Source organism: Columba livia, chromosome 16, assembly GCF_036013475.1.
Source record: "Columba livia isolate bColLiv1 breed racing homer chromosome 16, bColLiv1.pat.W.v2, whole genome shotgun sequence".
Classification (NCBI taxonomy): Eukaryota; Metazoa; Chordata; class Aves; order Columbiformes; family Columbidae; genus Columba; species Columba livia.
Genome location: NC_088617.1, coordinates 4934622 through 4962617, shown reverse-complemented (window position 1 = coordinate 4962617; position 27996 = coordinate 4934622). Strand labels below are relative to the sequence as shown.

The following is a 27996-nucleotide window of genomic DNA, read 5'->3' as shown; positions in this document are numbered from 1 at the left end:
AGCAGAGAAAATGTTTAGATTCATTCTACCGGTAAGGGATTATAAATACTGATGTCCTATACAAACACAGCATACTGCTATACTGGTCACTTTTGCAAGAATAGATGCTCTCAGCCCAAACATCCATGGCTTCTGCAAAATTTTTGTTTTTGAGACAAAGCCCTAACTTATCTCAGCATTTCCTATTTAACTTCTGCAGCTTCCCAGCCAGGCAGGGAAAACCTTTGCCCCAGGGTGAGCCAGCACCAGTTCCCATGCTGGAATCACTGGTGGGAACTCAGCTGTGTCCTGCTTGGTTCCTGCTGAGCATCACAGGACCCTGCGGTCAGTGGGAAAGGCAGAAACCCAGCTGAGGGGCCACCCTGCTCCCCACAGGGACCTCATGTCCCCTCTGCTCTCAAAGGAGCTGGAAGCAGACCCAGCACTAGCCTCCAAAAGTAGAAGCAGGTCCTACACCACATCAGTCCCAGGCAACCTTTCCCCAGCTCTCTGCTGGCAGGGAGCAGGTGACAGGCTTCTGCTAAGGATATTTATGCAGTCCCAGTAGCATTAGGACAACCACAAGGTGCCACTGAGCAGCTCCTCAGAGGGCTCATGGCCACCTTGGTACATGTGAGAGCTGCCACTGGGCAGACCTCGCATGGAGATTCTAGTGGTGCAAGGTGGCACCAGGCAGATGCACCTAGCCTGAAAACGGGAAAACCTATTAACCTCCAAACTGGAACCACCCCACCCCCAAGATGTACCCCAGGGTACAGATGAGGGTACCCTGTTTGCAGGTTGCATTTCCCCATTTCAGAGCATTTCTGAACAGCACAGAAATGCACGCCCAGCTGATGACAATGTCCCCAGCACAGACACCAGGGCACACAGGCACATCTCAAGATGCAGCTGCCAGCAGAGCCACGTGGACCACTGCATGCCTGCCACACTGATCCCCTAACTGGATTAAGACTGTAACATGGAGGGCCAATTCACACTGAGCTAACGTGTTTCAGCCTGTTCTGAACATCTTCTGCACCAGAAAAGCTGCCTGAATTGGGCTATGGGGACATCAGGCTGCTCCAGGGCCCACGTGACATTGGTACGGAATGGTTTTAGAGCAGGGAAGAGGCAGAGAAATAGTGTTAGTGCTTTGGGCTGTGGAGAAGAGCAGCAGTCTGGATCTGGCAGTGTTTCAGACCTGCAAATGCCCCCCAAAGCCCACCCTGGAACTGCAGGCAGCTCCACTCTCACCCGGCTCCTGAGATCATGGGGTGCAGATGGACCTGGTGCCCGCATGGTGCAGTTTCACAACCCTTCCCTCTGCACTACCCGCTTCATCAGCTTGTTCCACAGCATTAAGTGTGCAAGTTCAAGACCAAGGGTAATTTCACCACAAGTGGAAACAAGGTTCACCACACCATGGAGGTGAGGTGCAGACAGCTCGTCTCCTCCTGGGCCCTTGGGCTCAAGATGCCCTTCGACTTCTCCTGTGGGTAAAAAAAAGGAGCCAACTCCATCCTGTGGGAAGATGTGGCCCTTTCCTACTTGTGCCAATGCTGTCGAGAGAAAGAGCTGAGAAAATCCTGTACCAGCCTCAGCAACTAAGACGGAAGCCTCACTGGGATGTGACCTCTTCTCAGGTTAAGGCCAACATTGTTATCATCCCAATAAGGCCGAGAGATAAGGGGATGGGCAGGTACGAAGGTTCCCCAGCCGAATATCCAGAAAAAACCCACCACCTTACCACAACAGGCAATGCCTCAGGCAATGGAGGAAAGCTTTGCTGTCAGGGAATTACTAAACCTGATGCTACTTGCAGGACTGGAGCCACCTTTTCACCAGCAGTTGGTTGGGATGACAAAAGGTGCCCTCTCTGGGTCAAAGACTTCCACCACATGGGACAGGAGAGCCTCCCAGTGCCTGTGCCCCAGGGGCAACCAGCCCAGGCACAGTCTCTCCTTGCCCTGGCTCCCATTTTCACAAAGGGAAACCCAGAGCAGAGGTGGATGTGAGCCAGGCATGCTCCAGCATGTCCCCACAGCATGCTGGGGCAGGTCCCAGTGCAGCTCCGTCCAATTCCCGGCAATAAAGGGGTGGGGCACCCTTTATGTGCTGGGGCACATTCCTCTGTTATGTTGTTCCTTAAATAAACACATCCCCCATTCAAGGCACTGGATCTAACAGAGATGGGGGAGACATCACAGCTTTGCCACCCTGAGTAAAACCTTCTAGGAGCACTCAGAGGACCAAGGGCAGAGCCACCCTCATCATTTTGCAGGAGGAAGAACCATCCTACAAGAATGGAGAGGATTTGGCTTTTCTCACTCTGCTGAGGTTGCTGCGCTCCTTGTAGACATGAGACACCAAAAGTGACCAATATTTGCACCCAAATTCAGCCCAGCTTGGCACAACGCTCTTCTCCTGAGGGTTTTTAGCACCAGCTGAAAAGGCACAGCTCACCCGCAGATCAAAACCTCTGCAGGAGCAGAGACAGTATCCAGACTGAGGCTGGAACATGATCCCCATGCCCCACTCAGACCTGTCTGATCTCTCCTGCAGAGCTGGACTAGCCCTTCTGGGCCTGGCTTAGAGCACCGTGAGCCAGCAGTACAGCTTATCACAGCGGGACCTGCCAGGGAGGAGCAGCAGGAAGCTGCCAAGCCCCATCTGGAACACCCCCCCCAGGCACCCCCTCCTGCAGTATGTCTCTCAAAGAAGTTCGGTGCAGGGCAGGCTGTCCTGCTCTAGCCAGGGGGTCACTGAGCAGAGCAATGTGGACACAGCTCCCCAGGCTGAGCACAAGTCCAGCTGTGTCCTGTTAACACATGACTCTATTCAAACCCACTATTTGAATGAGGATCAGGAGCTGGACCATGGGCTGACACCTCTGATTTTATCTCTACAAGACAGTGCCCAGGGAGACAAGGTTTGTGCAGTTTTACACATATGCAAAACTCCTTAGACCTGAACCCATGTTGCTTCCCCAGCTCTTTCTCATTATCCAGGGCTGTATTGAGAGCATATTTCCAAACCCATTCCAACCACCAAGGAGCTAGATCAGGTTTCACACCCCATCCTGTGGCCAAACGCTGTCTAAAAGTTGCAGAGTCACTGCACTGGGGCAGAGCAACAAGGATCCCAAATAAAACCCCTGGTCACACACACCTGGCAGCTGTGACGAGCAAGAACAAGCTTCTCCAGCCCCAGAGAAGACTCTGCATGCCCAGGTTTTAGCTGCACATGTTGCCCTGGGTGGGGGGGCTGAGCTGGCTCCAGCCCCCAGCATAAGCTGGGTAATTAGATTACAAGCACTTGGCCAGACACAGCCACACAGGCCACTGAAGGACAGAGAGAAACTGAGGACAGCATTTCCCAGCAGGGCTGTGATACTACAGGTCAGCACCACACACCCCATCTTCACTGCAACAGGAACAAAAAAAAATATACGAGAAAAAGAAAGAAGGGGAAAATGCTTTTGCCAAACCCCACCTTCTTAAAGATATTTCAGTTGGGACTGAGGAGCAGAAAAGCAGCATAATATTGCCCCCCTCAGACTCTTTCCAGTATCACAGCCTCAGCTCATGAGCAGGATGCTGTCACAGCAAAAACACCCCAACCTCCCCCGCCCAGGGCAGAGGGGATTTGGGAGCTCCCAGCTCTGGCTGAACCCGATGCCACATCTCACCTCTCTACAAAGTGCCACCTTCTAGAGACGTTTTTCTTCTTCCACGGTGATCCACAAGATCAGCTTTGTGCTTATTAAGGAGTTTTAACTGACCTCTCAGCTCTTCCTTGCAGAGTCATTCAGAATAGGACTGTGCTAGAGCCCTTAGAATACTAATTGGCCTGAGGCCCTGGGCTGAGCTTAAACAGAGCTCCGGGGCCCACGGATGTGGGCCCAGGTGAGGATGGTCAGGGTCATTAAGGCCCATCAGTGTTCTCAGGGCTCTGACACTTTCAGTGTCACACCCTGCAAAACAAAGCTGAGGGATTCACTTCATTCCTCTGCCACCCTGCCCAGGGCACAGTGGGACCCTGTGGAACCATCAAACCTAACACACAGCAGGGCTTGGTCCTGGCACTGGTCTATTGCTGCTACAGCTCTGTACGGGGTTTTGAGTCATACAGGAGCTAATTTCATGCCTAGAGAACAGTAACTTCAATTGCTCTCCCTGGTTCCAGCTTCAGGTTGCATCCCAGGATGCCCAAATCACACACTTTGCAGTGCCAGCTAGGGTCTGGCAGATCCCAAACTGAAGTGTCACAGCATTCACATGTGGGTTCCTGGTCTCAGGAGTTGTTCGTTCCTCAAACTTGGCTAACAGACCACTAGCAGAAATATCAACACTAGGCTCTATTGCACCACATGCTATTAAAAGCAAAATTAGCAGGAACGGAGAGAAAGGCATGTGAAGGTGAGAATTAGCAGAAGGAGAAGGGGAACAGCCACCTACTCCCGCCCATCTCCCCAGTGCTGGCTCCCAGCAGGAACGGTGCTGCTGGTGTGTTGGGGGGGCTGCCTGGCTGCTGTCCCAGCAAAAGGTGGCTGCAAACCCCAGGGCAGACAGGGCACGGCCTCCTGCTCGAGCAAAAAAATGTTTGAAGAGAAGCTGATCCTCGCTGCGTAGAGCTGGAAATTTCTGGAGACGCTTTAATTCGTCTAATCCAGGGCTGTGACCCAATTAATATTCTATAGAATCTCCTGGAGCTCTTGTTTTGTTCTCTTCTTGGCTTCAAGGGCTGCAGAAGAAATTGAAAACAGATTATTGGGAAGAAAACAATTTCAACTTTTAGACAGCTGTCTCTAGTGAAGTTGGCTTCACTTCCACTCATTCCCCAAGCTTGATGCAAGTCTGGCTATAAAAAGTTTTTCCCTAGTGGCAGCAGAAATGCTTTGCTTAAAAACAAAAGGTAAATATCCGGGAATGGTGCTCCGGGAATGGTGCTGAGCAAAGAATGGACAGGGTCTGCCTCGCTCACAGCTCCAGCGCTCGCCGACACAATGTGTGGGCACCCAGCGAAGGGGCACGGGGGCGCACGGCGGGGCGGGGGGGGAGGAGGAGGATGGGGGTGCCGGGGGGCAGTGGGGAGCCCAGGGCAGGGATGCTAGAGGGAGGTGCGAAGCCAGGGGTGCAGCTCCAAACCTGCGCCCGGCGGAGCCCGAGCGGAGCGGCCACGAGAGGGAGGCAGAGCCCGTGCGCTGCGGCGGGGCCGGGGGCTGCGGGAGCGGGGGCTGCGGGAGCGGGGGCTGCAGCTCAGTCACCGCCCCCTCACCTCACAGCCCCCGAGCCGGGGCGATGCAGGCGCTGGGCCCCGGTTCAGCAGGGGAGCACACACACCACGGGCAGGCCAGCGCTTGCGGTGGTCGCTGAGTGATATCGCTGCCCACCACCCCGGGGACCTTCAGTTCATCTGCTAGGCCTGGCTGGGGAAAGAATGAACACTTATATACAGAAGTTATGGCTTTCAAAGGGCTATTCTCTCTTCCAGTGTCAGCCCAGGTGCCACGGCTGCAACCCATTCCCTGTTCACACCCAAGACATGGGTTGTGGATAGGAAACCTCACAGGTCAGCAGCAGGATCGGGCAGAACAGAAAGCCTGGGAAGTCCCTGCAGTTCAGCCCCCATGTAAATCAGGGGCAGTCACCCCACTGTGCCTTACAGAGGGACTGTGCAGGTACAATGCATTAAGCAGGGATGGGCTGTCAGTCCCCGCGGCTGTATAACCATCCTCTGTCAGTGGTTCCAGTTCAGCCCCAGTTAACACCATGACAGGCTGCTGACCAGCACCAGGTGCAGTCAGGATCCCATTCCCACCACAGGTTCAGAGCCCAGATGGGCCCCAAAAACACAGAGAGCCCCCGAGGAAACCTCATCAGCAGAGGGGTGTCCTGTAGCAGCTGGGCATAATCTGACAGCCCAGGACATGGTCACACTCTGCAAATCAATGGCCTCTTTGGGTACTGCTGACGCACGTCTGCTGAAAGACCTGATATTCACTGACGGAAAGAGACCGGGTGCTAATGAGACTGAACATACCTGGCAGGGAAGAGGCACTGAAAAGCTGCAGAAGAGGCGTGCGGGTTACCAGGGCCACAGCTGTGCCAGGGCCAGGAGAGCAACTAGAAGGGGGAAAAAAACTCAGGAAAGCTTCTTGTGAAGGTGTTCTTAAAATCATGTCATGTTCAAGTGTGAACTTTCCAGTGACACACAGGAGAACTGGCTGTGTCATACAGGAGTTCCTGACACAGTGACTCATTACAGTCCAGTGACATTTTAAACACCTAATTTCCAACTAACTGAAGACTTTTGAAAGAACAGCCTAAGGTCAGCCTGGCAAGTTGTCACTGTATGGAAAATGACTCCTTGTGGAAATCAGCCTTTTGAGGGGATGCCGCACAGAGGGTGGAACCTGGGGCACAGAAGAGCTGGTCCCCTGGCAATCCCGGGGCGCTCCCCATGCTCTGCCAGGCCAGTGCCAGAGATGCTCCCGGCCAGCGCTTGTCTGCCGTGTGTCTTTCCAAGACAGACTGAGAGCCCAGGGCTGCCCGCCCGCCCCGTTCACCGACAGCAGAAAGGAATGGGGAGGGCAGAGGAATGCAAACCAGGCCGGGGGACTCATTCATCCTTCCCGCTCCCAGCTTCGGCGCGTTCCAGGCAGTCTTACTACAATGCAGCATTTTGTGCGCTGCAATCCGTCCGTACACACACTCACCTCTCATCCTCTGCCAGGACTTACTCTCTGGAGGCACCTAGAGCTGAGTCTGTAATAAATCAGACGGCAGCCTCCATCCAAGACACGCACACTCTGGTTTGCTCTGCTGAAAAATGAGTTCTTAGCTTTTCATGTGAACACCTGCAGCAGGCAGGCAGCCGCGCTGACCCAGGGTGCGGGATCACCTCCTGCATGAAAGGCTTGTTGCTGTTCAGACACTGTCTCCCTGGCTGGTTTTCTGGGCGCCGGCATTTTTCTTTTCCCCGCGCAGGATGGGGCAGGGAGCTGGTTCCCACATCCCGATCCCCTGGGCTCTGTGTGCTCAGTGCTGCCAACATGGGTTTGAATTCATCAGCCTCTTTGAATTCAGTGATGCAGGTGTTGAGAGTGGCCATTGCTTTCTAATGAGCTGGTGAGAGACTGGCAGCAAAATCCTCCCAGTGCACCAATGGAAGCTGTGGAGACCCCTGGGAACCAGCGTGTGCAGGGCATGGTGGGGGAATGAGACCCTTGGGAAAGCCAGGAGAGTGACCAGAGCCAGGACATGGGCAGGGCAGCCACACTCCCAGAGACACCCAGCGAGTGGCCAGGTCCCCACAGCTGGGTCAGCACATGGCCCCACCGTAGCAGGAGCCCTGACGGACAGCTGCCCGAGGAGGGGAGCTCACAGCCTCAAGCTCCCTGCGCTGCACAGTGGGACATGGCCCACTTGGGGAAGCTGGAGATGAGGCCAAACCCATCTGGCTTTGCTTTGCACACTGCTGAGATCTGTTTGGTTGGGTTTATTTTCACGCATATGCCCAGAACTCAGAGATGGGCAGGGAAGCGAGAGCTGAAACCAAACAGGAAAAAGGCAGGTTCCCTCCACTTCTATTTTTAACACTGCAAACAGCATTAGTGTCATTATATTTAGAAAAAAAAATTCAGAGCGTTTCCTGCATTCCCTTTCAATACCTTCAGCTATTTCCTTGCAGATGTTGCCAGGGGCTGGGGCTCAGAGGCAGGAGGAGAGAAACTGGGCTCTCACCCCACAGACCAGCCCAGGGAGGAGACAGTCCTGGGAGACAAAAGCAGGTGCCTGTGGCCCCGTGTGGGAACAAGGAGGACAACCAGGCTGTGGAGGACATGGTCACGTCCAAGCAGAAGCTGTGTGCCACTGCAGAGCCATCAAGCTGCCTCTTTGTGAGCTGTAGCATCTTTGGTGACATCAAAGGTGGCAGAAGGATGAGTGCAATGCAGGGGAAGGCACAGCAGCACTGTTGTGGGTTTAGGAAGAGAGGCTGAGCCTGGGCTGAGCAGATCATGCCTGGCCCAAGCTCCTAGACAAAGCCAGTCTTGGACAAACAGGGTGGCTGATGTTCCTTGGAGTCACAGCTGCTCCACTTGTTGCTTCTCTGCTTGCGTGTACCAGGCTGGCTCAGCTTCACTTCGCAGCTTGGAGGATCTTCCCCTTTGCTTTGACAGCTCTCGGCTCATTGCCTCACACTCAAGGGCTGCGGTTTGCTAACTGTTTGTGTTTAATTCTCATACAGGCAATCCAGGGCATGTTTTCTGGATGGCAGGCCAGCCGAGTGGCTTCGCCTGCACAGGCAGGAGGCCACAGCTCAGCAGGACCAGGGGATGTAAAGAAAACTGGGATTTGACTGCGGTCAGCTTCTGGTGCTGGAGAGCGCAGCCGACCGCTGGGGAAACAGCTCTCCTAACCCCAAACACGCTGTGCTGGATGTGGTTTCCAGCAAAATCACAGCGTGGGGAGACCAGATTTCTCCATGTAGCCTGGGAAGCTCCCTGTCCCAAGAAGGAGATGGAGATAATGTGGGAAATGTGGCATGGGCAGCATGCACAGCAGGCAGAAGCACCTCAGAACATCTCCTCCAGGCCAGGCTGTTAGCGAGGGCTGGCCTGCCCCATGCGCATGCTGGTCCTCACGCTCTAAGCTACTGCCTTGGTGGTACCTGTAAGAGATGTCATCCAGATGCCAGAGCAGGGAGAGCAGATGTCTGTGTTGGTCCACGAGAGGAGCTGCCTTGGGAAGATGCTCCTCTGAGGCTCTGGCTGGCTCCAAATCCCAGGGTAGCTTCGCTGGAACCAGCTCCTGGGACCAGCCAAGCCATAGTCAGGCTGCCATCACCAGCCCTGAGCAACCAGGTGCAGGCAGTCCCATGGGTCAAACACTCCTTTTCTGGATTTCCCTCCCCAAAGCCCTGCAGCAGGTGGAAACCCAACCCCAGTGGGTCATGATTTGAAGAATACATGAAGGATGCCCTGCAAATCCCAATGCAGCCCAGGCTATCCCAGTGCCAGCATGGAATAAGACATTCCCAGTGGTGCAGCCAGAGCCAGGGAGGTGCCAATCTCTGCCAGAAACAGAACATGCCCAGTTAAGCAGAAGGAAAAGGCAAAGGGGACCAGTCCAGAGCAAGCAGGTGCTAATTCGGAACATGACACATCCCAGTGAGTCACAAATGGCCTTTTTTTTCTTTTTTTTAAATTTAGAAAATCATCAACAATCTTTAGTCGGAAAAGGAAAATCTTCCAGAACAGTCTCCCTCCCCATGACCATGAGGGCTATGGGTGCAGAGACACTGCACAGGCAGGGCTTGCACAGCTGAAAGCCAACAGAGTCCCATTAAATAAGAATTAGGAGTTTTCCTGCAACTACTAATCAAGTGTAGTAATCACTGCACTGCAACTACCAATCAAGTGTAGTAAGCACTAATCAAGCAGCCCACCGACACCTCCCCACATTGTGGGGGCCAGCATAAGCCAGCCTGGCTGTGAAAGGCCAGTCTTGCTTTGAGGTCAGAGCACAAAAGAAGCCCAGGCAGGCAGAAATTGCTTTTAGTTAGACCCAGCAGCCACCTCCCTGTTCCTTCATGGGGGGATTCTCGTTTAGGGACCACCAGTTTGCAATTAGCACCTTGCCGCTCTCCCACCTCCCAGGGCAAGGTCACCCTGCCCTGCAGGCAGCCCAGCAGCCAGGCAAGAGCATCCCCAGCCAAACACCTTGTACAAATCATTGTGCATAGTTCGCATTCTCGGCTGGTTTATGAGCATTTCAGCTCCTCATATTGATCAGAGCTGGAGCCGAAGTAATTACATTCATCAGAAATAATTTCCCCCTGATTTTGAGTCATATTTGAGCTGGTGCCCACCTCCTCCACGCGCCCCTCGACACAGGCAGCTCTTTGCTTGCTGGTACATACTTTCCAGGCGACATCGTTGCTTTCATAACCATAGTGAGACCCAGAGGTTTGTTTTTCTCCACTGGATCCCACACACACACTTAAGGTTTCAGTCGTGTCTTTATTGACTTGGCTGGGGATGTGGACAAGAGGAGGTGTTTTATGTGAAGTGATGTCTCCATATGTCTCTGGCATTGGGAGGGCATGTAGGGGAGGTCTGGGGGCCTGGGACCGCTCTGCATCACTGGCCTCAGCTTTTCCAGTCTTGCTCAGGAGATGGAGAGCAAGTCCAGCCCTGGCTTTATTCCCTGGGGTGGAGGTAGGATGTGGGACTCACCCCCAAAGCCTTTGGTGTGAGCCTTGGGGAGCAGCAGCACATCCCCTTGCTGGCTGTTTTTGGGTGGTGACCACTCATTTGGGTATTTTAAGTACTGGGTGTGAACGAAGCCCTGGTGCAAGACAAGTGAACTGTCAGCTCTTCAGTCCCCCCAGACCAGCCCACCGCGCTGAGCCCTGCTCATGTGCCCAGTGTCTAAGCTGAAGCCCCTTCCCCGCATGGGCCAGACTCCAGGGCCAGCCCTGGGGGTGTGAAGGGCCGTGACATTTGGGAACAGACAAAACCTGTGTCACCCAAACCTCTTCCAGCACCACCTGCTCCCCAGGTGCAGCACTTGCATCCTCAGAGGTCTTTGTAGAGTCACAGAAAACAGGGCTGGAAGGAAACACAGACATCACCTAAGCTGTCCTGCTCTAAAGCAGAGCTGGGTGCAATTAAAAGGTGAGTTGGGCAAGACCTAGAAGCATCACTGGCTGTACCTTAGTGCGTGACTCAATTTGCAGCATATTTGATGCTGCAAGGAACATGGCAGCTGCTTGAGAACACATAGCACACCCGAGCAAGACAGGAACTGAAGGAAAAACACTGTCTATTTTAGCCTGAAACCACAAGAGAAACAGAGATAGTCAAAAAGTATGAGCAATTTGATCAGGAAACATGAGTTAGCCATGCAGCTCCATGGAAAATACCAAGGGCTTCTCAGTAACGACGCAAGGTCAGGATCTGGGGTTTATATCTTGTCTGAAAGACAAAACTTCTAGTGAGATTTTTTAAAAGAAGTTTATGTTTGATGACGTTCGATACCAAAAATAAACTCTCAGAGGATCATAATGTTTGATACATTATGATTTCTGACACTGTTTTGCAAATAATAATGGAAAGACTCATCTGGCTGAAGTTTCCAAGCTTTGTTTTTAAAAAGTCTTATTCTTCGGGTTATCTGAATGTTTAACTTAGGGGGACAATTATGAATTGCTCTTGTCTGGACTGCAGAAAAAATAAATCACGCAGAATTGCTGCCCGGGGTTTGATGTGTCTATTAAGAAAAAGTGTTTTCCTTTCACAACAGCTGATACAAGGCTGGGCTGTACAAGTGAGAAGCCCCTCAGTCTGGCTGATGAGAATTCACTGTATTTTGGCTAAGCAAGCCCTTTCTTGGTTGTGACAATCTGTTTGCTCCTGTGTAATCACTGCACTCTTTCCTCTTGGCAATGTCAGACTGTGAGACCAGAACCAGCACCAAGTCCTATTTATCAGTGATCCATTCTAAAGACACCTACTTAAAAATGCCTGGAAACTGGTGAAGGATCGAGTGTCCCCACCACCACGCATCACTCCCCATCCAAAAGACCCTTTCTCCTTGGGACAGGGCTGTTGCCGGCTCCTCGCTGGCCTCGCGGTGGGAGCTTGGAGGGGTCAGTTGGTCCCAGCTGAAGCCGAGGTTTTTCTGATGCAGTCGCCTGACCATCAGAAAGCTGGACGGCAGCCCTGAATTCTTTTCTCGCAAGTCACTTGGACGGGACCCAGATGGTAAATACTTTCAGTCTCTGCTAGCCCGGGTCTGGGCTGGAAGCAGTGACCTCAAGGTAAAAGACTGCCTGGCCCGTTCCTTGGGGTGGCCAGTCCTCCCAGCCTGGCTCCGCTCTCCAGTGAAGGTGCGAGAACCAGAGGGAATAAAAATGGCCAGACAGGGCTGGAAATGGCCATCACCACCTCCCTCAGCTCCTGCTGTTTGAAACTGGAGCCGGCTTCATTCTGGGTAGGAAACAACTTTCCTGTCCTGCCAAAAATGAAGGTATTTCAAAGTTTCCCAAAGCTGGGGTGTTTCCAGAAGTCTCATGAAAAACAGCCAGCAGCCACCCCCAAAGTCTCCAACAGCTGAGGGAGACCTGAGATGTCTCCTTTTCATCTCGGGGCACTCAGCTTTTCCAAGCTGGGTGCCTGTCCAGCTTTCCCACCCATGCCATCCACCCCCATGTTCAACCCTGCTCCCCTGCAGCAGGGATTTGAGCCAGGAGTGCCCAGACGCAAAGGGAACATCCTCCCCACCAAGGTATGGAGCTGGTGTCACCCTAGATCCATTATTTCACTGTTGATACAAAGAGGAATAGACACAGTAAGGACACAGGACAGCCCAGGTTCTCCCCAGCAGAGATGAACATCCAGACCCTGGTCTGACTTCAGCCAGCTCTAGGGTGTAAAGAAAGGAGAGTCTTGAGTAAAGGAAAGGGATGGAGAGCGAATGTGGTCTATATCCCCCACAGATGGATGCAATTTCAGCAGAGCAGGGTGTACAAATGAGAGCTTTGTAGTGTTATTCAAGATGGCACATTAAATGGCACAGACATTAAAAAAAAAAAAACAAAACCAACAGCTGTCTAAAATGTAAATTCATGGGGTCAGTTCCTTCATTTCTATAGAAACAACAGAGCTTGCCAGCGTCTGACTCAAAGGACATGTATTCAGACCCCTGTACCAAATATTTTCTTGCACAACTGATCACAAAAAAAAAATTACACCCCCACCAACCTGACAATAAAACCACGGAAACTGTGGAGCATGACATATGGACTTAATTACTAGCTATAAAATCACATGTATGGTACAGAACACATATGGGCTACATGCTCCAGAGGGGAAGGGTTATAACTGAGTGTTTATAAAATGAACTGCTAATGTGCTGCTCTCGTGCAGCTTTGCAAATCAAAATCTGTGCCAGGGCTGCATCGCTTTGCTGGGCTCTGCCTGCAGCCCATGCCCCTGGCACAGCGATCTGGGTGGGCACATGGGACCCCGCGAGCCAGCAGAGGGAAGCTCAAGCACAAGTCACCCGCGAAAAAGCCTCCTTGGGGAGGCAGAGTCATGGTGGACTTTGTGGGACCCCCTCCAGCCACATCCTCTGGGCACCCCCAAAATGAAGAGGTATTGCTTGACGTGGACAATGCCATCTGATGGATGGGCAGCTGTTGGGGTGCAGGGTGGTGGGTTTGGCTCCTGTCTGGCTGTGTGACTTGGTGGTGCGGGTCTCTGTCGCTGCCTGAGCTCTGCTGGCTTCCTGGTGATGTCATACCATCACAGTGATGTCATACCATCACCATGATGTCACCTTATGGCAGCAAAATCTCAGTGATATCAGGTTGGTGGAGAGCAATGTCCCCTCTTGTCCCAAGCTGAGGGAGAAGGTACACAAGGCGTCCCCACCCCGAAGAACCAAAGCTGTATCTGGGAGAGAGCAGGCAGTGGGGTCCCCAGGCACCCCTGAGCCCCAGCCTGCCCTGGGTACTGATAGAGGCACTGCAGCCACCTCCGGGATGTCTGGCTGAGCCGCAGCATTGGGAGCATGGCGTCCAGCAGGAGGGCATCAGCTCCGGGAATGGAGGAGCAAAAGGTAGCATGAGATGTGCCTCCAGTTTTGGCATCAAACCTTCTGGCTTGTGAGCACCTGTCGGTAGGGCCTGAACCCCCCTGTCAGTGAGGATTGAGCAACATGTGGTCCTCACACCTCCCCTGCGATGGGCAGGGCTTGGGTGATGCAGGGACCAGGGACTCCAGCGCTGGGATAAGTGACAGCAGCCCTTGGAAGGTGGCCTGGTGTTTCCACAAGCTGCCATGACCTCATTAACAGACTGATTGCAACTAATGAAGCAAAACCAAAGCAGAGATGTGTGATGGGTGTGTGATGGGAGAGCTGTGGCTGCGCACTCCTCGCTGCCCCTGGCGTGGCAAATGGCAGAGCTGAGGTTGGGATTGCTGTTCAGGTGTCTCAGGACCTGTCACCTGCCTCTGAAAAAACAAAAGGAGTGGGAAAAAAGATGGAAAGAAGCATGGAGCATCACTCCTAGTAGCATAATTTCAGTGCTCTGCTTCTATGGCACCCAGACCATCATGCCTGTTTGCCAACATATATATGATATATAGCAGCAGTTCTCATTGTGTCTGCAAGGCCAGGACAATCTGTGCGCAGTCACCAGGGTCCGTCCCTTGGGGCAGGGCAGGAGCAGCGTTCCCAGCCCCCAGACCTCATCCCGCAGGTGAGGGGTGCAGGAAAGGAGCCAGGGAGCAGGGCACCCCGCATTCTCACGTAAGCTGACTTTTCCTTTGAGCTCCAGACTCACAAATTGTCCTCCTTGCATCTTGTGATAAGATCTGGGGGATGGGAACGTGGAGAAGGGGCTCAGTTTCCTGAGGGTCTTGAGGTGTTTTGGTTTTTTCTTTCCTAAAAGCCAGCCTCGAGTTCCCAGACACAGCAGCCCCGAGGAAAGCTTGCACAGGACAGACTGAAAAGCAGTAAAGCCATTGGGAGGCAACTGCTGAGCACCCGCTGCTCTTCCCTGAAATTTAATTTTAAATTGTCATGCTTGCCTAAGCCAGTTGTAATTTTTCAGGAGCTGAACTGGGGTTTACAAGGCTTGAAATCAGCAACACTTCTGCAAGGGCCAGCCTGCAGCCCTCTCTGCATCATATCCCCAGGGCAACAAGCAGGATGTGCATCCAAACCCCGCCTCCCAGCCCCTGCAGCCCCCCCGGACAGCCACAGCCCCACTCAGGACAGGGGATGCTGTGGCAGCACCCCCACCACAGCAAATCCCTTTCCAGCTCTTGCTGTGCCAGAGAAATGGAGAGGGACGCGCATCACTGCTGCCTGGAGAGTTACCTGGCAAACCACTGCTACCGCAGCTGCTGGCAACCAAATCCAAGTCACACACACTGTCACTAGCGAGAGAGGGACAGGATCCCACCTGGGACTCCAGGGCTCTGTACAGCATGGACAACTCACCCCACTCCACAGCCTGCCACGCACGGCACTCAGCTTGAAATACAGGGATGGGTCCCCTGCTCAGTAGTGGCAATGTCCCAGAGCGATGGTGGCAGGGACAGCCCCTCCAAACCCTGAAAAACCCCAGAGGAAGACACCGGCTGTGCTTGGGCAGACGTTGGTCCATAGGAAGAGGCACAAACCTTCTCTCCAGGTCGTGGTTGGCAGCAAGGAGCCGGTTCACCCCAGCAGCCTGGCTACCAGACCCTCTCCTGTTCTCCCTCGGGAGAGCATCCCTTCCCTTCGTTTGCTGTCTCAGTGAACAGCACATTCTCACCTTGAGAGGAGTGGAAATGGCAGCTGGAATGTGGACTGGAAAAAAAAATGAAAAAAGAAAGAAGAAAAAAAAATCTTGAGGCTTGTCCAAACCTACTCATGTTTATATTGGAGCCTGTGAGTGACATCAGAGCAGGGAGAGTATAAACACCAGCAGGACCTACTCGGGGCTTTAAAACCTGCGAACACGCCGCTGCCTCCAAACTGCCTGGGGGGTGATGTGCTGAAGTGGTGGAGGGGAGAGCAGCATGAGGCTCCAGCTGGAGAAGCGGCTCCTCTTCCTCTCGCTCCTCTGCATCCTCTCCAAGGTAAGGGAGATGGGGCTCTGGGGCAGCTTTAGCCTTACTCGAGGAAGCACCTGGTTCTTGCAAAATAAGAAGCAGGGAGTACTGGGCTGTCATAACGAGCCCGGTGCTAACGCCGGCTGGCAGCCAGGCTGTATTGATGCAGTCCCGTGGGGGCACAGCTATGCATGGGAGAGACATTTGCAATGAAGCAGTGGGGTCTCATGTTCATGGGCCAAAGGCATCTGTTGTGCAAGTTCACAGAGCACAGAGGAATGACAGCAATGCGCTCTGTTTGCTCGCCCTGCAGCTCCCCGGGGCTGTGGTATGTGTCCCTGCAGCAAGAAGCAGCCCGGCAGTAGCGGCTCCAGCAGCCTCCTTGGTCCCTGCCCAGGCTGCAGGGCCAAGCAGCGAGCACCAGCCACAGCATTACTCAGCCGTCCCTCCCTCCCTGGGATGCTCATGCAGAGCCAATGCCTCCGGCAGAGTTGGGGTTGTTGTAGTCATTTCATTTTTTTTTGCTCTTGGACTCTGTGTGAAAATAGTTGCCTGTGCAGAGAACAGGAGAGTTGAGATGCCTGGGCTATCTCAGCTTCAAGTCCTTCTAATTGCTGCTTGAATCCCAAGGCAGATCTTCTGCAAGCAAGGGCATCACAGCAGCACTGTGCCTATTTGAGTTCTTTCCCACACAGTTAAGATCTCTGATAGGAACCACATTGTCAGCTAAAGACAAGTTAACTACAAGGAGCAGAGGGAAATGGATTAATGGAGTTGGCTTGGCTAATCTTTCTAAAACATTGATCTGTAATAGCAACCTCCTGAAAGATGAAAAATGCCCTTGGCTGCCTGGGTAAGCTGTGATGGAGAAATGGCTTCTGGCCCAGGTGCTCAAGAGTGTCTGGAGAATCACCAAGGGCCCTGGTGCCTCCAGCCCAAACCTGGCCACCACCTTCAGTCCCTGCCGGCAGTCTGTCTCTCATTTCTGCCACACTACTAATGCTGTTCACTGATGAAACTAGAACAAGACTCAGATTGTCCAGCCCATTTTGGATATATTTTATCTCCAGTTCCTGGCACTGACATTTCTACAGATCCATAAAGAACATCTGAACTTCTGCAAACAGGGAGCAGACAGCACCCCAGCACCCACCTTCTCTAGCTGGTTGCGTCAGACCTGATGCTACTTGGAGATGCTAGGAGAGAAAGAACAATGGTATCTAAAATCCACATATTCCAGCTGAACCTATTGATCTCTTGGCAGTCTCAGCAGAGACACTAGTGTCTGAACCAGTAACAGGGCTGAATCTTTTGGTTGCCCATTTGACAAAATGCTGTCTGTGTTGCACGTGCTGGCCGTGCAGCAAGCAGAGCGGCCAGGCTGCCAGAGAGCGGCTCAGAGCTGCTGCGTGGGGCTCACACACATGCACGTGCTGTAAGGCCAGTGCTGGCAAAGAACTCACTTCCAAGCTGCAGAGCTAAATCCCTTGGCTTCAGTCCCCAAATGAAATAGCCCTGTCAGATGCGACATGACAGGAGCACGAGCGCTGCCTGCAAAAGCTCTTTGTGCCAGGGTAATTGTGCGAGCAGAATGAGCCCTGGATGTACCACCGACCTGCCGGCTGAACTGCTGCAGGCACAGCCCTGGCAAACAACCAGCTGAGCAGACGAACGGCTGCCACGCACAGCCCTGCCGAAGCAACTGCTCAGTCTAGCTGTGAGGGGAGATGTAGCTCTCAGTCCTCGAAAACGTGCTTATCTGCCAGGCCAGGCAGAGGATGCTGCAGCCAGGGATGGGCAGAGGAGGCAGCTGGGCCGGGAGGGAAAGCCGTGAGGTTTGCCTGGCTTCAGATCCCCCACTGCTGATGCAACACGCTGTTTCTTGGCATGAATGAGAGCTGTTGAGACTGTTCAGAATGAGGTGCTGGGCCACCACCAAGTGCTTGCAGCCCCTGCAAAGCCACATCTCCAGCTGGGCACGACCCACTGCCTTGGTGGCAAGCATGGGGGCATGCTGCTTACCCCCCATTCCCAGGCTGCTTAGGGAAGCACTCGACTGCCTCCAGGGCCACCAGCCCTGTGAAATGCCCACCACTACCTGGGATGTTCACTTTGCAGCTCCATCTTCCTCCACTGCTACCTGGGTTGTTCACTTTGCAGCTCCATCCTCCTCCTGTGCATTCAGAGCAGTGATGTGTTCCCATCCTGCAGAGTGCTGAGCATCCCTAATTCTCTTGGGTGTTCATCATGCTGTGCCTTTAGAGGACAATAGCTTTCCAGGCTGCTTCACCCTATTCCCGTGGATTTTCAGAGCTTCCCTCCACTGAAAATCTGCCCTAATGATTAAGAGAGGGCTAACCTGGCTGTCCCAGTAAAATAGCAGCCATTAGCCAGAAGAACACCTGTACTGAATCAGCAACGGCTTTACCTCTGCAGGTGTGTGCCCAGCTGTGCCGGCGACCATGCTACTGCCCCTGGGTGCCACCCCGCTGTCCCCGTGGGTCCCCCCTGGTCCTGGATGGCTGTGGCTGCTGTAAGATCTGTGCTCGGCGCCTGGGAGAGCCCTGCGACTACCTCCACGTCTGTGACCAGAGCCAGGGCCTCGTCTGCGACTACAGCACAGCACCCACGGGGACAGGAGCCACCTGCAACTGTGAGCACAGGGCTGCCCGCTCCCCCCAGGCCTGTCCCCGAGCCCCCAGCCCAGCACAAGCCCCAGCTCCATCCAGGGCACCAGCCAGTGCCAGACATCCCATAGCGCTTTCAGAGAAGGAATTAAGGCTCTGAAAATAGCTTTATTGAGGCTGATGCAGTAGCTTGGCTGTGGGGCTGTGCGGCAGCTCCAGTGAGCTCTTGTGCCATTTACTGACTGGGGTCTTGGGGTGGTTTGAGCAGAGATGGACACAGGGGTCCTGGGGATGCTGCAGTCACGTTGCTGGGTCTAGAGCCTGGAGGTCCAGCAGAGAAATTTCAGAGGAACTTTTTCTAATCTGAAAATCCTGAAAGGCAGGGTCAGAACCAAAGGGCAGGGGGTTTCTTACCAGCTGGTGAGCTGCTGCTTTGAAAAAACAGCAGAGATCAGCAGAGGAGGTAGGGAAGCTGCTGCAAACCTCTATCTGCCCCACACACCTCTCAGTCAGGCCTCCCAGTTCAGCCACTTCATGCCAGCACCATTGTTTCCCTCAGCAGTCCCCTCTAACCATCCACATCTCTGTCACTTTGTCCCTAATGGGCTCCCTGTCACTTGCAGTTGAAGACAGCGAGGAGGGCTGCGAGGTGAACGGCCGGCTCTATCGAGACGGGGAGGTTTTCCAGCCCAGCTGCAAACTCCAGTGCCGCTGCCTGGACGGGGGCTTCACCTGCGTCCCGCTCTGCCAGGAGGACGTCCGGCTGCCCACCCCGGACTGCCCCTTCCCACGGCGTGTGGAAATCCCAGGGAAGTGCTGTCCTGAGTGGATCTGTGAAGTGCGGGACCAGCGCCTCCTCCGGGATGCTGGGGCAGGTAAGATGCAGGAGGTGTCAGTGAGAGGATGCCCACACAGGTCTCTGGGGATGGTCCCTTCACCCCCAACCATGAACATCACCAGGAGACACCTCATTTCCCCACCACACAGGGCTATGCCTGCAGCACCCGCTGCACAGTACCTGGCTCCAAACACCCCTTTCCCTTCATCTCTTTCCATCCAGCCCCTGGGGCAGTGTCCCCGTTGCTGCCGTACCCCTGCCAGGAGTGGGGCACAGAGTGGAGCGCCTGCTCAGTCACCTGTGGCGTGGGCTTCTCGACCCGCGTCTCCAACCAGAACCGCTACTGCAGGCTGGAGACTCAGCGGCGGCTCTGCATGGCCAGACCCTGCCCAGCTCTGCCGGCAGCATCCCCAGTGGTAAGTGCCTCGGTGAAGATGGTGCCTCTGGGCAATAGGTTTCACTGAGAAAGGGAAATGCCAGGCAGCACGAGCCGTGGCACCTTATCACACCTTCCCCACCATGAGCTGACTGTCTCAGGGACAGATAACCTATGTCCTGAAACTGAGCTTTGAAAATAGCTGATGGCAGATGCAGACCTGAATGTGGGGGTCTCTGGATGTCTGAATCCAAGAGCACTATGGATCCCACATAACTTTGAGCTCTGCAGGTGAGCTTGCCCTGCACCTGTGGCTGGAGAGACACCTGCAGCTCCTCCCTGGGGACACCAGAGAGGCAGGGCTCTGCCAGCCCCTCAATTTGCCTGACACAGCCCCAGTGTGGGCACAGTCAAAACTGCCTTGCTCACATGCAGGCAGCACTTTCCAGGACTAGGCACCTGCACTGCCACATGCCTCTGCTCCCTAGACATGGGGGACATGCCACCACCCTGCTCCATCACCCTGTCACTCTCTGCCTTTCCAGAGGGGAAGAAGAAGTCATCTGTAGCTGTGCCCACACTGGTCGCATCCCAGAGCCAACGCCTCATCCTGGGAAAGAGTCTGGCACAAACCCATGGCACTGTGGTTTTGGTGGAGATGTAGGACATGTCCTTTGGGAAACTGGGGAAGAACTGCTGGACTTTGGCTGCAAAAGAGAGTGGAAACAGAGAGCAAGATCCCCATGTCACACAGCACCTGTCCCCTTTGTGAATCCCCGCTGCTCTAGGCACGATTACTGGGCAGCATCGCTGAGTTTCTTAGGCTGAATGAAATGGGGAAACCCTGCCATGAGCACAGACACACCTGAGAAACTGGGAATTGGTCTTTTCCTGGATCAGTGGGGCTTTTGAGAGGTGATGCTGCTCCTTTGCCACATTGCACATGCAGCTCTGCTCTGTGGGGGCTGCAAGAGAGACCATCTCCAGCACCTGGAAATCCAAATCCCTGGGGGGAACTCTCATGCCCTGGCCCCCCTGGGATGGAGCAGGTGCATTGGGCTGCACACCACAGCACCTCAACCGGGCACAAGCTCAGCCATCCCACCATAGCCACCTAGCAGCAGCATTCCAGGGCACAGGCAGAGGCATCCCTCTTGATGGCAGCTCTAATTCACCTTCCGTGCATCTCTCCAGAATAACCATGAACCTTCCCACTCTGCCTGGCCTCCTCCTCTCCAAAGCGCTGACGGTTTGGCAGGGCTTCGGTGAGCAAGGAGCTCAGACGAAGGAGACACAGCTCCACAGCACCAGACACATCGCCTGCCATCCAAGCACATACCCCACCAGCCCAGGCCAAAAGAAAAGCAGGAAAAAAGAGAAAACAAATTGCAAGTTCCTGATGGGCTGGAGCTGCTCCAGCTGTGCAAGAGTCGGCGCAGGAGAGCTGCTCGGCAGCTCTGCCGTTGTTTTCTCATAGCAAAATCCTTCTGGGTGATTCAAAAATGAAACCCAAATGCCCTCTAATGGCCTTGCACAAGCTTGCAGAGGGAACGACTGTCCCGTGGCTGGTGAGAATGGCGACTGGAAAGGAGCAGTGGTTTATGCGACACGTCCAGCTGAGATCTGGGCAGTTTAGATGTGTATTCGTGGAACTGAAAATAAAGATGTGCTCATCTAGGTTAGAGCTTGTATAGGCCTGTCTATGTGAGGTAAACCTGGCTCCGGTGAGCCCTGCTGCTCCCGACCAGCTTGGCTGCTGCAGGAGAGGCTTGACCCAGGATGAGGGAGTTTGGAGGCACCTCAATTCAGGCTGCTTAGAATAAGGAAATAAAACAGAAAAAGAAGTGAATCAAAGCACTGAAAACATTACTACAGTATATTATATCCTCGATTAAATTCTGCTCCTTTGCTTTTTCCCAGCCATAAGCCCCATCAGCTCTGCTGACAGGACCAACCCTGGCCATAGCAGTGCCGGGTCTTGCTCGCTGCCGGGATGAGTGGGAGAGCACAGCACGGCCCCAGCTGCATTGCTGCAGGCACAGACCAACCGTGCCTCTTCCCAGCCTCCCAAAAACCAATGGAACCCCTTTTCCCCAAATTACATCTGACCGCCCTGGTAGTCAGTAGTGCAGTGACCCAGGAGGGGCGGGTTGCAACGACCACCCAAGGCAGCCACTCGCCCGCTCCCCTGACACCTGCAAAGTGCTGAAAATAAAATCAATGTCAAGGCTGTTTTTCAGTAACCTCTTGGGGAGAAGGGAAGGAAAGAAGGGGGAAAAAATTAAAAAAATCTCACTGCTCATGCAGTAAAATGTTGCTTACAAAGAGAATTATTTACTGTGATCATCTGGTGCTCTGCTCGAATGCAAATCATTAATTCAGTTTGATATGGGGATGCGGTGAACCTCTGGCAGGCAGCAAATCGCAGAATGAACGTGGCCCTGTGTGCAACTTCCACTGGCTTTTTTACCTCTGCAGTGGCCATGCCAAAAAAGCGGTGACATGAGGCTCTTGTGGACCTTGAAACCACAATGTTCCTCGACTGACATGGGTAAGACATGCCCTGTGTACTGAAAATCCTGGGGTTTAAGCCAGTTCTTGTTTCAGCACACAGTGACAGCGCCAGCGAGGCCGGCGGGGAGTGCTGCCAGGGCACTCACCTCCTCCCAAATCCTGCCCAGCCGCCTCTGGATGATGGAAAAAATCAAAAGGTCACTTTTTAAGCAGCAACCTGTAATTCTCATCTCCAACAGTAATGACTCAACACACCTCTGCTATAATTTTCTTTTTTTTTTTTTTAGTTTTCCTGCAAAATGTCATTCCTCCCTGATTCACTAAGCAGAAAACATCTAAATAATGAATTAATAAATCCAAATAAATCAGAGTTATTTTTCCCTAAGAATACAGGCAAATCAACTCTTGCAATTTGATTGCCAGTCTCACAATATTTGCTATTCGAGCTAAAGCCTTGCTACCCTGGAAACATGTGGCTATTTGAGGATCACTTTTATTGCAGCCTCTGATGCAGCGGGTCCCGGGCTTTGCCTGCTCATGCAGGGCAGCAGATGAATACTCTGCCATCCACATACTATTATGGTCACCTGTAAAGATAATAATAATAATAATAACCAGAAGACAAGTCACCCCTGTCCTCAAGGCACACTGCCACATCTGCACACATCAATGGCATGTGATTTGACAGCCATATTCCTGAACCAGCGGTGAGCAACAGATCACAGCTCATATCAGCACAAGCACACACAGCAGCTGAAGGAGAAACTGTGTGCTGCTGCTGGAGTAAACAACCCGCATCAAAATTTGTTTTTCCAAGCCATTCTCATGACTGATGATATTTAAACGCACGGAGCTGGCTGAGAAAGGGCTGGACAAGCCCCTCATTAAAGCTAAATGTTTTCAGATAGCCAGACTGCAGCGCTCAATAAGCTCAGAGCAGCTCGTGACCCTTCATGATCTCTGCCTCAGTTTCCCTAATGATCAATGCTCTGGGACAAAGAGGACTGCTCCCAGCTTGTTCCTCTTATCTCACTGCATGTCTGCAGCTGTATAAAGTTGTTCTGCAAATGCCCTGCCAACCCCAGGCTGCAGGAGCAGCTGAGATGCACAGAGGCAAAGGGGGCAGGAGCAGGGCAGGATGGAGCACTGCTTTCCCAAGGGGGGAGCCCCCACAGACCCTCTCCTGCTGCTACTCTGGGAGCACAGACCCAGCGCAGCTTCTGCAAACCTCAGAAAACCCATATCCTCACCCCACGGAAACGGCTTTTCAGCCTCAGCTCTCGGGGCACGCCTGTAGTGGCCAGATGTTATCTTATAAGCAGGAAATAACAAACAGCCTTTCCCATCGTGTATCTGCTCCAGCAAACACTTTTTGGAGTCAGCACACCAATATCCACCATAAGCAGCTATCTCCACCCCACATATTGAGCTTCCCCAACCTGCCATGCCCAAGTAGGGTCCAGCAGAGATGTCTGGCTGCTCCTGAGGGACAGGCAGTCAGGATGGCTCAGCAGGACCCACTCATCTCCTTCCCTGACAAGATATCAGCCTCTTCCCAGCCCTTGCCCTGGATTAAGTTCCCAGAAAGCAGGTGGCCAAGCTGTTCCTGGGCCCAGCCCTCCACCTGATGTTGTTTTGCCAAGGTCATTTCCCTATGGCTTGCCAGGGTGAACCTTCTCCCTTCTGATTGCCTGTTTACTCCTGCGCCTGGAGATGAAGTTATTTCTGGCTTTATTTATGCGGCAGCAACTGCTCAGCAATGTGAACGGGGGCTGGCTTGCCTTGGGGGTCCTCTTTAGGGCCATCAGTTTTAGCTCTCACCCCAACCTCACAATATCTGGGTGTCTTCTGCATGACAGCCCCTGTGGCAGGGAGGGCAGGGGAGGAACGCCACTGCCTGTCTCACGTTTCTTCCCTGCATGGGTCAAAACTGCTCAAAGGAGGGCAGGAGGGAGAGGATTTTTGTGTTTGGGGAGGGATACAGAAGGATGGACAGTGTGGTCTGAGCAGCGGGGTCAGGAGAAAGGCAGTGAGGGGCTCATGGGCTGCAGGCATGCAGCCCCTGGTCTGGAGGGACAGGTGGTTTGTCCTCACCCGAGTGGGACAGAACAGGCTGAAAGCTATGGCCCTCACCATCAGACATCTCCCACCCTCTCGGAGGCAGAGTCCCACTCCCGCCTCCCTGCTCCCTTCCTCCAGGCACGCACGGCATCCAAAATAGCCGGAGCCCTGTGCGTCCCTGGCGCCCGGCTCAAAATATCTCAAGTGGGCTGGCGGCAGGCGCCGAGAGCTGCGGAAGCACTGGACACTGAGGCTCTCGGCTGAGGCGGCCCTCGCCATGTCCTCCCTGGGCTCCAGGAGGGAGCCACGCATACCAAACCCCCCGGGAGCAGGGAGGTGAGGGCATCCGGGAGCACCACGCTGGCTCTGGGCACGGCAGCATCGGTGCCACTCCACCCTTGGTGAGAGGCTCCACTTCACCAGGCACCAGCACCCCCACCACCAGCACCGCCCCAGGAGCAGGGCTGCCGATGGCCAGGGAGGCTCTCACCCCGTGGCCTGGCAATGGCAGTGGGTCCCTGTGCCCCGTGGACGCTGCCTTCGCCCAGCGCTTCTTGCCCGCTGTCTACCTGGTGGTGATCCCGCTGGGGCTGGTGGGGAATGGGCTGGGCCTGTGGCACCTCTGCAGCGGTCCCCGACGGGGCGTCCGCCATCCGCTGGGGTTGCTGGTGGGCAACCTGGGGCTGGCCGACCTGCTGTACGTCAGCACACTGCCCTTCCTCGTCAGCTACTACCTGCGGGGCAGAGCCTGGCTCTTCGGGCAGGGCTGGTGTCGGGTCACCCGTGGGCTCTTCCACCTCAACCTCTACGCCAGCATCGGCTTCCTCACCTGCATCAGCGTGCACCGCTACCTGGGCATCGTGCACCCGCTGAAGGCACGGGGCAGGTGGCAGGGAGCAACCTCTTCAGCGTGGCTCAGCGCGATGGTCTGGGGGTGGGTCATCATGCAGGTAGCTCCTGATTTCGCCTTCAGCAAGATGGATGACACAGGGACACAATGCCATGACACGACAGGGCATGAGAACCTGGGTGTTTACTTGCCATACACCGTGGCCATCACCGTGACTGGGTTCATCATCCCATTCCTCATCATCATTGGATGCTACTGCCATGTGGTGGTGGTGCTCTGCAGGAACGACACCATGGACCTCAGCCTCAGGAGAAGAAGCATCAGACTGGTGATTCTCGTGATGGTTCTCTTCTCCATCTGCTTCCTCCCCTACCACATCTTCAGAAACCTCAACTTGTTGTCTCGAGGCTGGCAGCTGCAAGGGTCCTGCACACAGGCTTTAAAGAACATCTACATTTCCTACCAGGTGACCCGGGGCCTGGCCAGCTTCAACAGCGCCCTCAACCCCCTGCTCTACGTGATGACCAGCGAAGACTGCATGTCACGTATGAGAACCATCCGCCAAAGTGCCAGCCAGTCCCTGGGGTCCACCTTCAGGAGGAACAACTCCTGCCAGGCAGATGAGAAGAAGGTGAACATCATTCTTTGTGAGGAGGAGGCTTCTGATGAGCTCTGAGGTACCCAACACCTCCTCCAAAGGATGCACCACTTCAGTCTGTGCTTGACCTCTTCTTGGGAGCAGCCCCCTACCTTGATGCCTGTTTTGCAGAGATGGTGACTGCAGCATCACTGGCTCCAGTCTCACACAATGGACAAACAGGACTGATAGCATCAGAGAGCAGACTGGGGACAGGTTTTAGGGGGAAGCTGCTCAACCCAACCATTTTTCCTATAGAACACCTGGAGATGGAAAGACAAACATTGTGTTTACTCTGGTCCTGAAGCATTTCTCAGTCCAGCCTCCAGTGCAGCACTCATGGCTGGTTAACACTGCCCTGGCTCCCTGGTCACTCATCGAGCTCCTCAGTGAGTGTGGGATGGGGTGAACAATGCTTTGTCCCACCTCTGCATCCCCTCTGTCCCACTGGACATGGATTTTAGACAGGATTCTCTCCTTCATGCAAGGAAAAGGCACCAATAATTAACTCTCTGCATCACAGGACAGCTGAGAGGGGGAATTTTTGCAGGCGAAAGTGCTTTGGAAATATTCATTAAAATATCAGGTTTTAAATACATGACTAAGCTGTGCCAGTTCCTGGGTTAGTTGTTCCTGGGTGACTGAGCTGCTTCAGGATCTGCCCACCTCCTTCATAGAAGAAAGTAAGTATTTTAGCATTACTCACTCTTTTTTGGAAGACCATATAGCAGACAACAAATTGGCATTTTAAAGTTTCTGGAGGCTGTTGGTTGGGTTTGGGTGTTTTGCAAGGCGACCAGCTACAGTGGCCTGAACTGCTGCTTTCAGCAGGTGAATCCTGGAGAGGTCTGAAATCTTCAGGTGGGTGGCTGCATCTCTACTCTTGCATCCAGCCTTGAGAGGGGAGATTAGATGTGTCTGTTAAAAATCAGACATGCAAAGAAAAGAGAGACGATGCTGGTTTGAAGGCTTGTGAAGGCAAGATTCAATAGCATGCACAGTCCGTGTGTTGTTGCTGGGGGGGGTCGCAAGGATCTTTTCCTGACCAGCGTTTTGGTTTTTGCTCTTTGTGCTCCCCACCACGAACAACTTGAACGTTTTAGTCCTTGTGAGAAAAGCGACATGATTTGAAACAGCAGATCTTGCAGCTGAGCTGAAGGAAGCAGATTGTGAGTTAAAACCAGCCCACGCTGGGACGCGCCAACCCACGGACGCTGTGCTCTTTGGACCAAAGCCCGATGTCTATCACAGTCAGCTGCTCCTCGCTCGGACCCACCTTTGCCGCTGCGCAAAGGGAGCTGCAGCTGGGTTTCCGATGGAGTCGATATGTCCAAAGTGCAAATAAACACCTAATGCTTTCAGTCGCAAGTCGTCTGGCTTCTTTTAAAGCTTCACAGGAACACAGGAGCCAGCTGGTCAGCAGGCTGGGGTAGGGGTGACGAGTTTCCCAGGGCTCTGCAGCCAGGAACAGTCCCTGCCTGTGCGGTGAGCCTGCAGGCAGCTGGACATCAGCAGAGCCGGGCCAGACACGCACTGAGGCGGGTCCCAGAGTCTGCTCAGCACCTGGTGGGGCTCCAGCAGAGCCCTGAAACTTTCAGTTCCCACCTCATCCAGAGGAAACCCCAGAACAAAGCTTAAATTCATAAATAAGCTGTTCTTCTGTCTCCGCAGTCCTGGGGACATTAAGACCTGGTCTGGCCCCTGCTCCTTGCACACACACCCCAGATCTGAGCTTCTGCAGAGCTCTGAACTCGAGTCCTCCTTTCCTGAAAAAATACCCACACCTCTGAAACCTGTCCAGCTTTTCCATCTTCACACACAGATCCCATCTAAGATACTCCAGCTTCCCGCAGAACCACCCGTGGATGCCCGCAGCCCACAGGAGCTGCAGCACCCTGACATTGCACCCACCTTGTGCACAGCTGATTAGAACAAAGCATCGCTGTATCCTGGGGAAGGAGCACATCATAGGAAGTGCCAGCAAACTCTGCTCTCACCTCCTGCATCACTGTGTCCAACTCTGTCTTCTCCAGTGCCCCCTCATGTCACCGTTAATGATGATTTAAAGATCTGCATCCTGAGAAGCATCTCTGAGCCCCAGGGACAGTCACAGCCATAAATCTGCTTATTTTTCTGTGTCTTGCACCCCTCAAATCAGCACAAGCCGTGAAGGACCTGTGTGTTAGGATGATAGCCCCAAGATATAGGAGTTTTTTGGTATCTCATGCCTTGCATTCCCCTTGATTTTCAGACAATATTGCTTCCCTTTGTGAACTGAAGAGACGAGCTCCTTCCCTTTATTAGCTGTATGCGTAATTAAGGGCCAACCACTGGCACCTGAGCCAGCCTGGCTGGCTTTCACAGTTGGTGATGGGGCAGCAAAGCAGCTCTTCTCCCTCCAACCCTCGCCATCCAGGCAGGCTCCTTTCCTCACAAAGATCAGCCACTGTTCTCAGTGGGATGCTGCAGGACATTGTCACTGCTGGGGACCTGCCCAA

At 53.7% G+C, this 27996-nt stretch overlaps 2 protein-coding genes across 3 annotated transcripts; both read left to right on the top strand.

Moving 5' to 3' along the window:
* The first annotated feature begins 15377 nt into the window (after nucleotides 1–15377).
* On the top strand, nucleotides 15378–22352 carry CCN5 (cellular communication network factor 5). Of its 2 annotated transcripts, none has more exons than XM_065031990.1 (5): nucleotides 15378–15622; nucleotides 18032–18248; nucleotides 18846–19097; nucleotides 19283–19476; nucleotides 21357–22352. In XM_065031990.1, the coding sequence occupies exons 1-5, from the start codon at nucleotides 15563–15565 to the stop codon at nucleotides 21360–21362; spliced, it is 729 nt and encodes a 242-aa protein (XP_064888062.1). In that variant the 5' UTR covers nucleotides 15378–15562; the 3' UTR covers nucleotides 21363–22352. The 2 variants fall into 2 exon arrangements, with proteins under 2 accessions (XP_064888062.1, XP_013226964.3); XM_013371510.3 differs by having other exon boundaries at nucleotides 15386–15622; nucleotides 19982–22352.
* Nucleotides 22353–23216: 864 nt separating this feature from the next.
* On the top strand, nucleotides 23217–25715 carry LOC102096894 (P2Y purinoceptor 1). Its single transcript, XM_005515301.3, has one exon. It carries the CDS (start codon nucleotides 24482–24484, stop codon nucleotides 25535–25537), a length of 1056 nt encoding a protein of 351 aa, XP_005515358.1. The 5' UTR covers nucleotides 23217–24481; the 3' UTR covers nucleotides 25538–25715.
* The last annotated feature ends 2281 nt before the right edge of the window (nucleotides 25716–27996 follow it).

Coding starts and splice junctions, on each gene's coding strand:
- CCN5 (XM_013371510.3), top strand. CDS start 15,563: ATGAGGCTCCAGCTGGAGAAGCGGCTCCTCTTCCTCTCGCTCCTCTGC. Junction 15,623..18,031: donor TCCTCTGCATCCTCTCCAAG/GTAAGGGAGATG, acceptor TTACCTCTGCAG/GTGTGTGCCCAGCTGTGCCG. Junction 18,249..18,845: donor GACAGGAGCCACCTGCAACT/GTGAGCACAGGG, acceptor TGTCACTTGCAG/TTGAAGACAGCGAGGAGGGC.
- LOC102096894 (XM_005515301.3), top strand. CDS start 24,482: ATGGCCAGGGAGGCTCTCACCCCGTGGCCTGGCAATGGCAGTGGGTCC.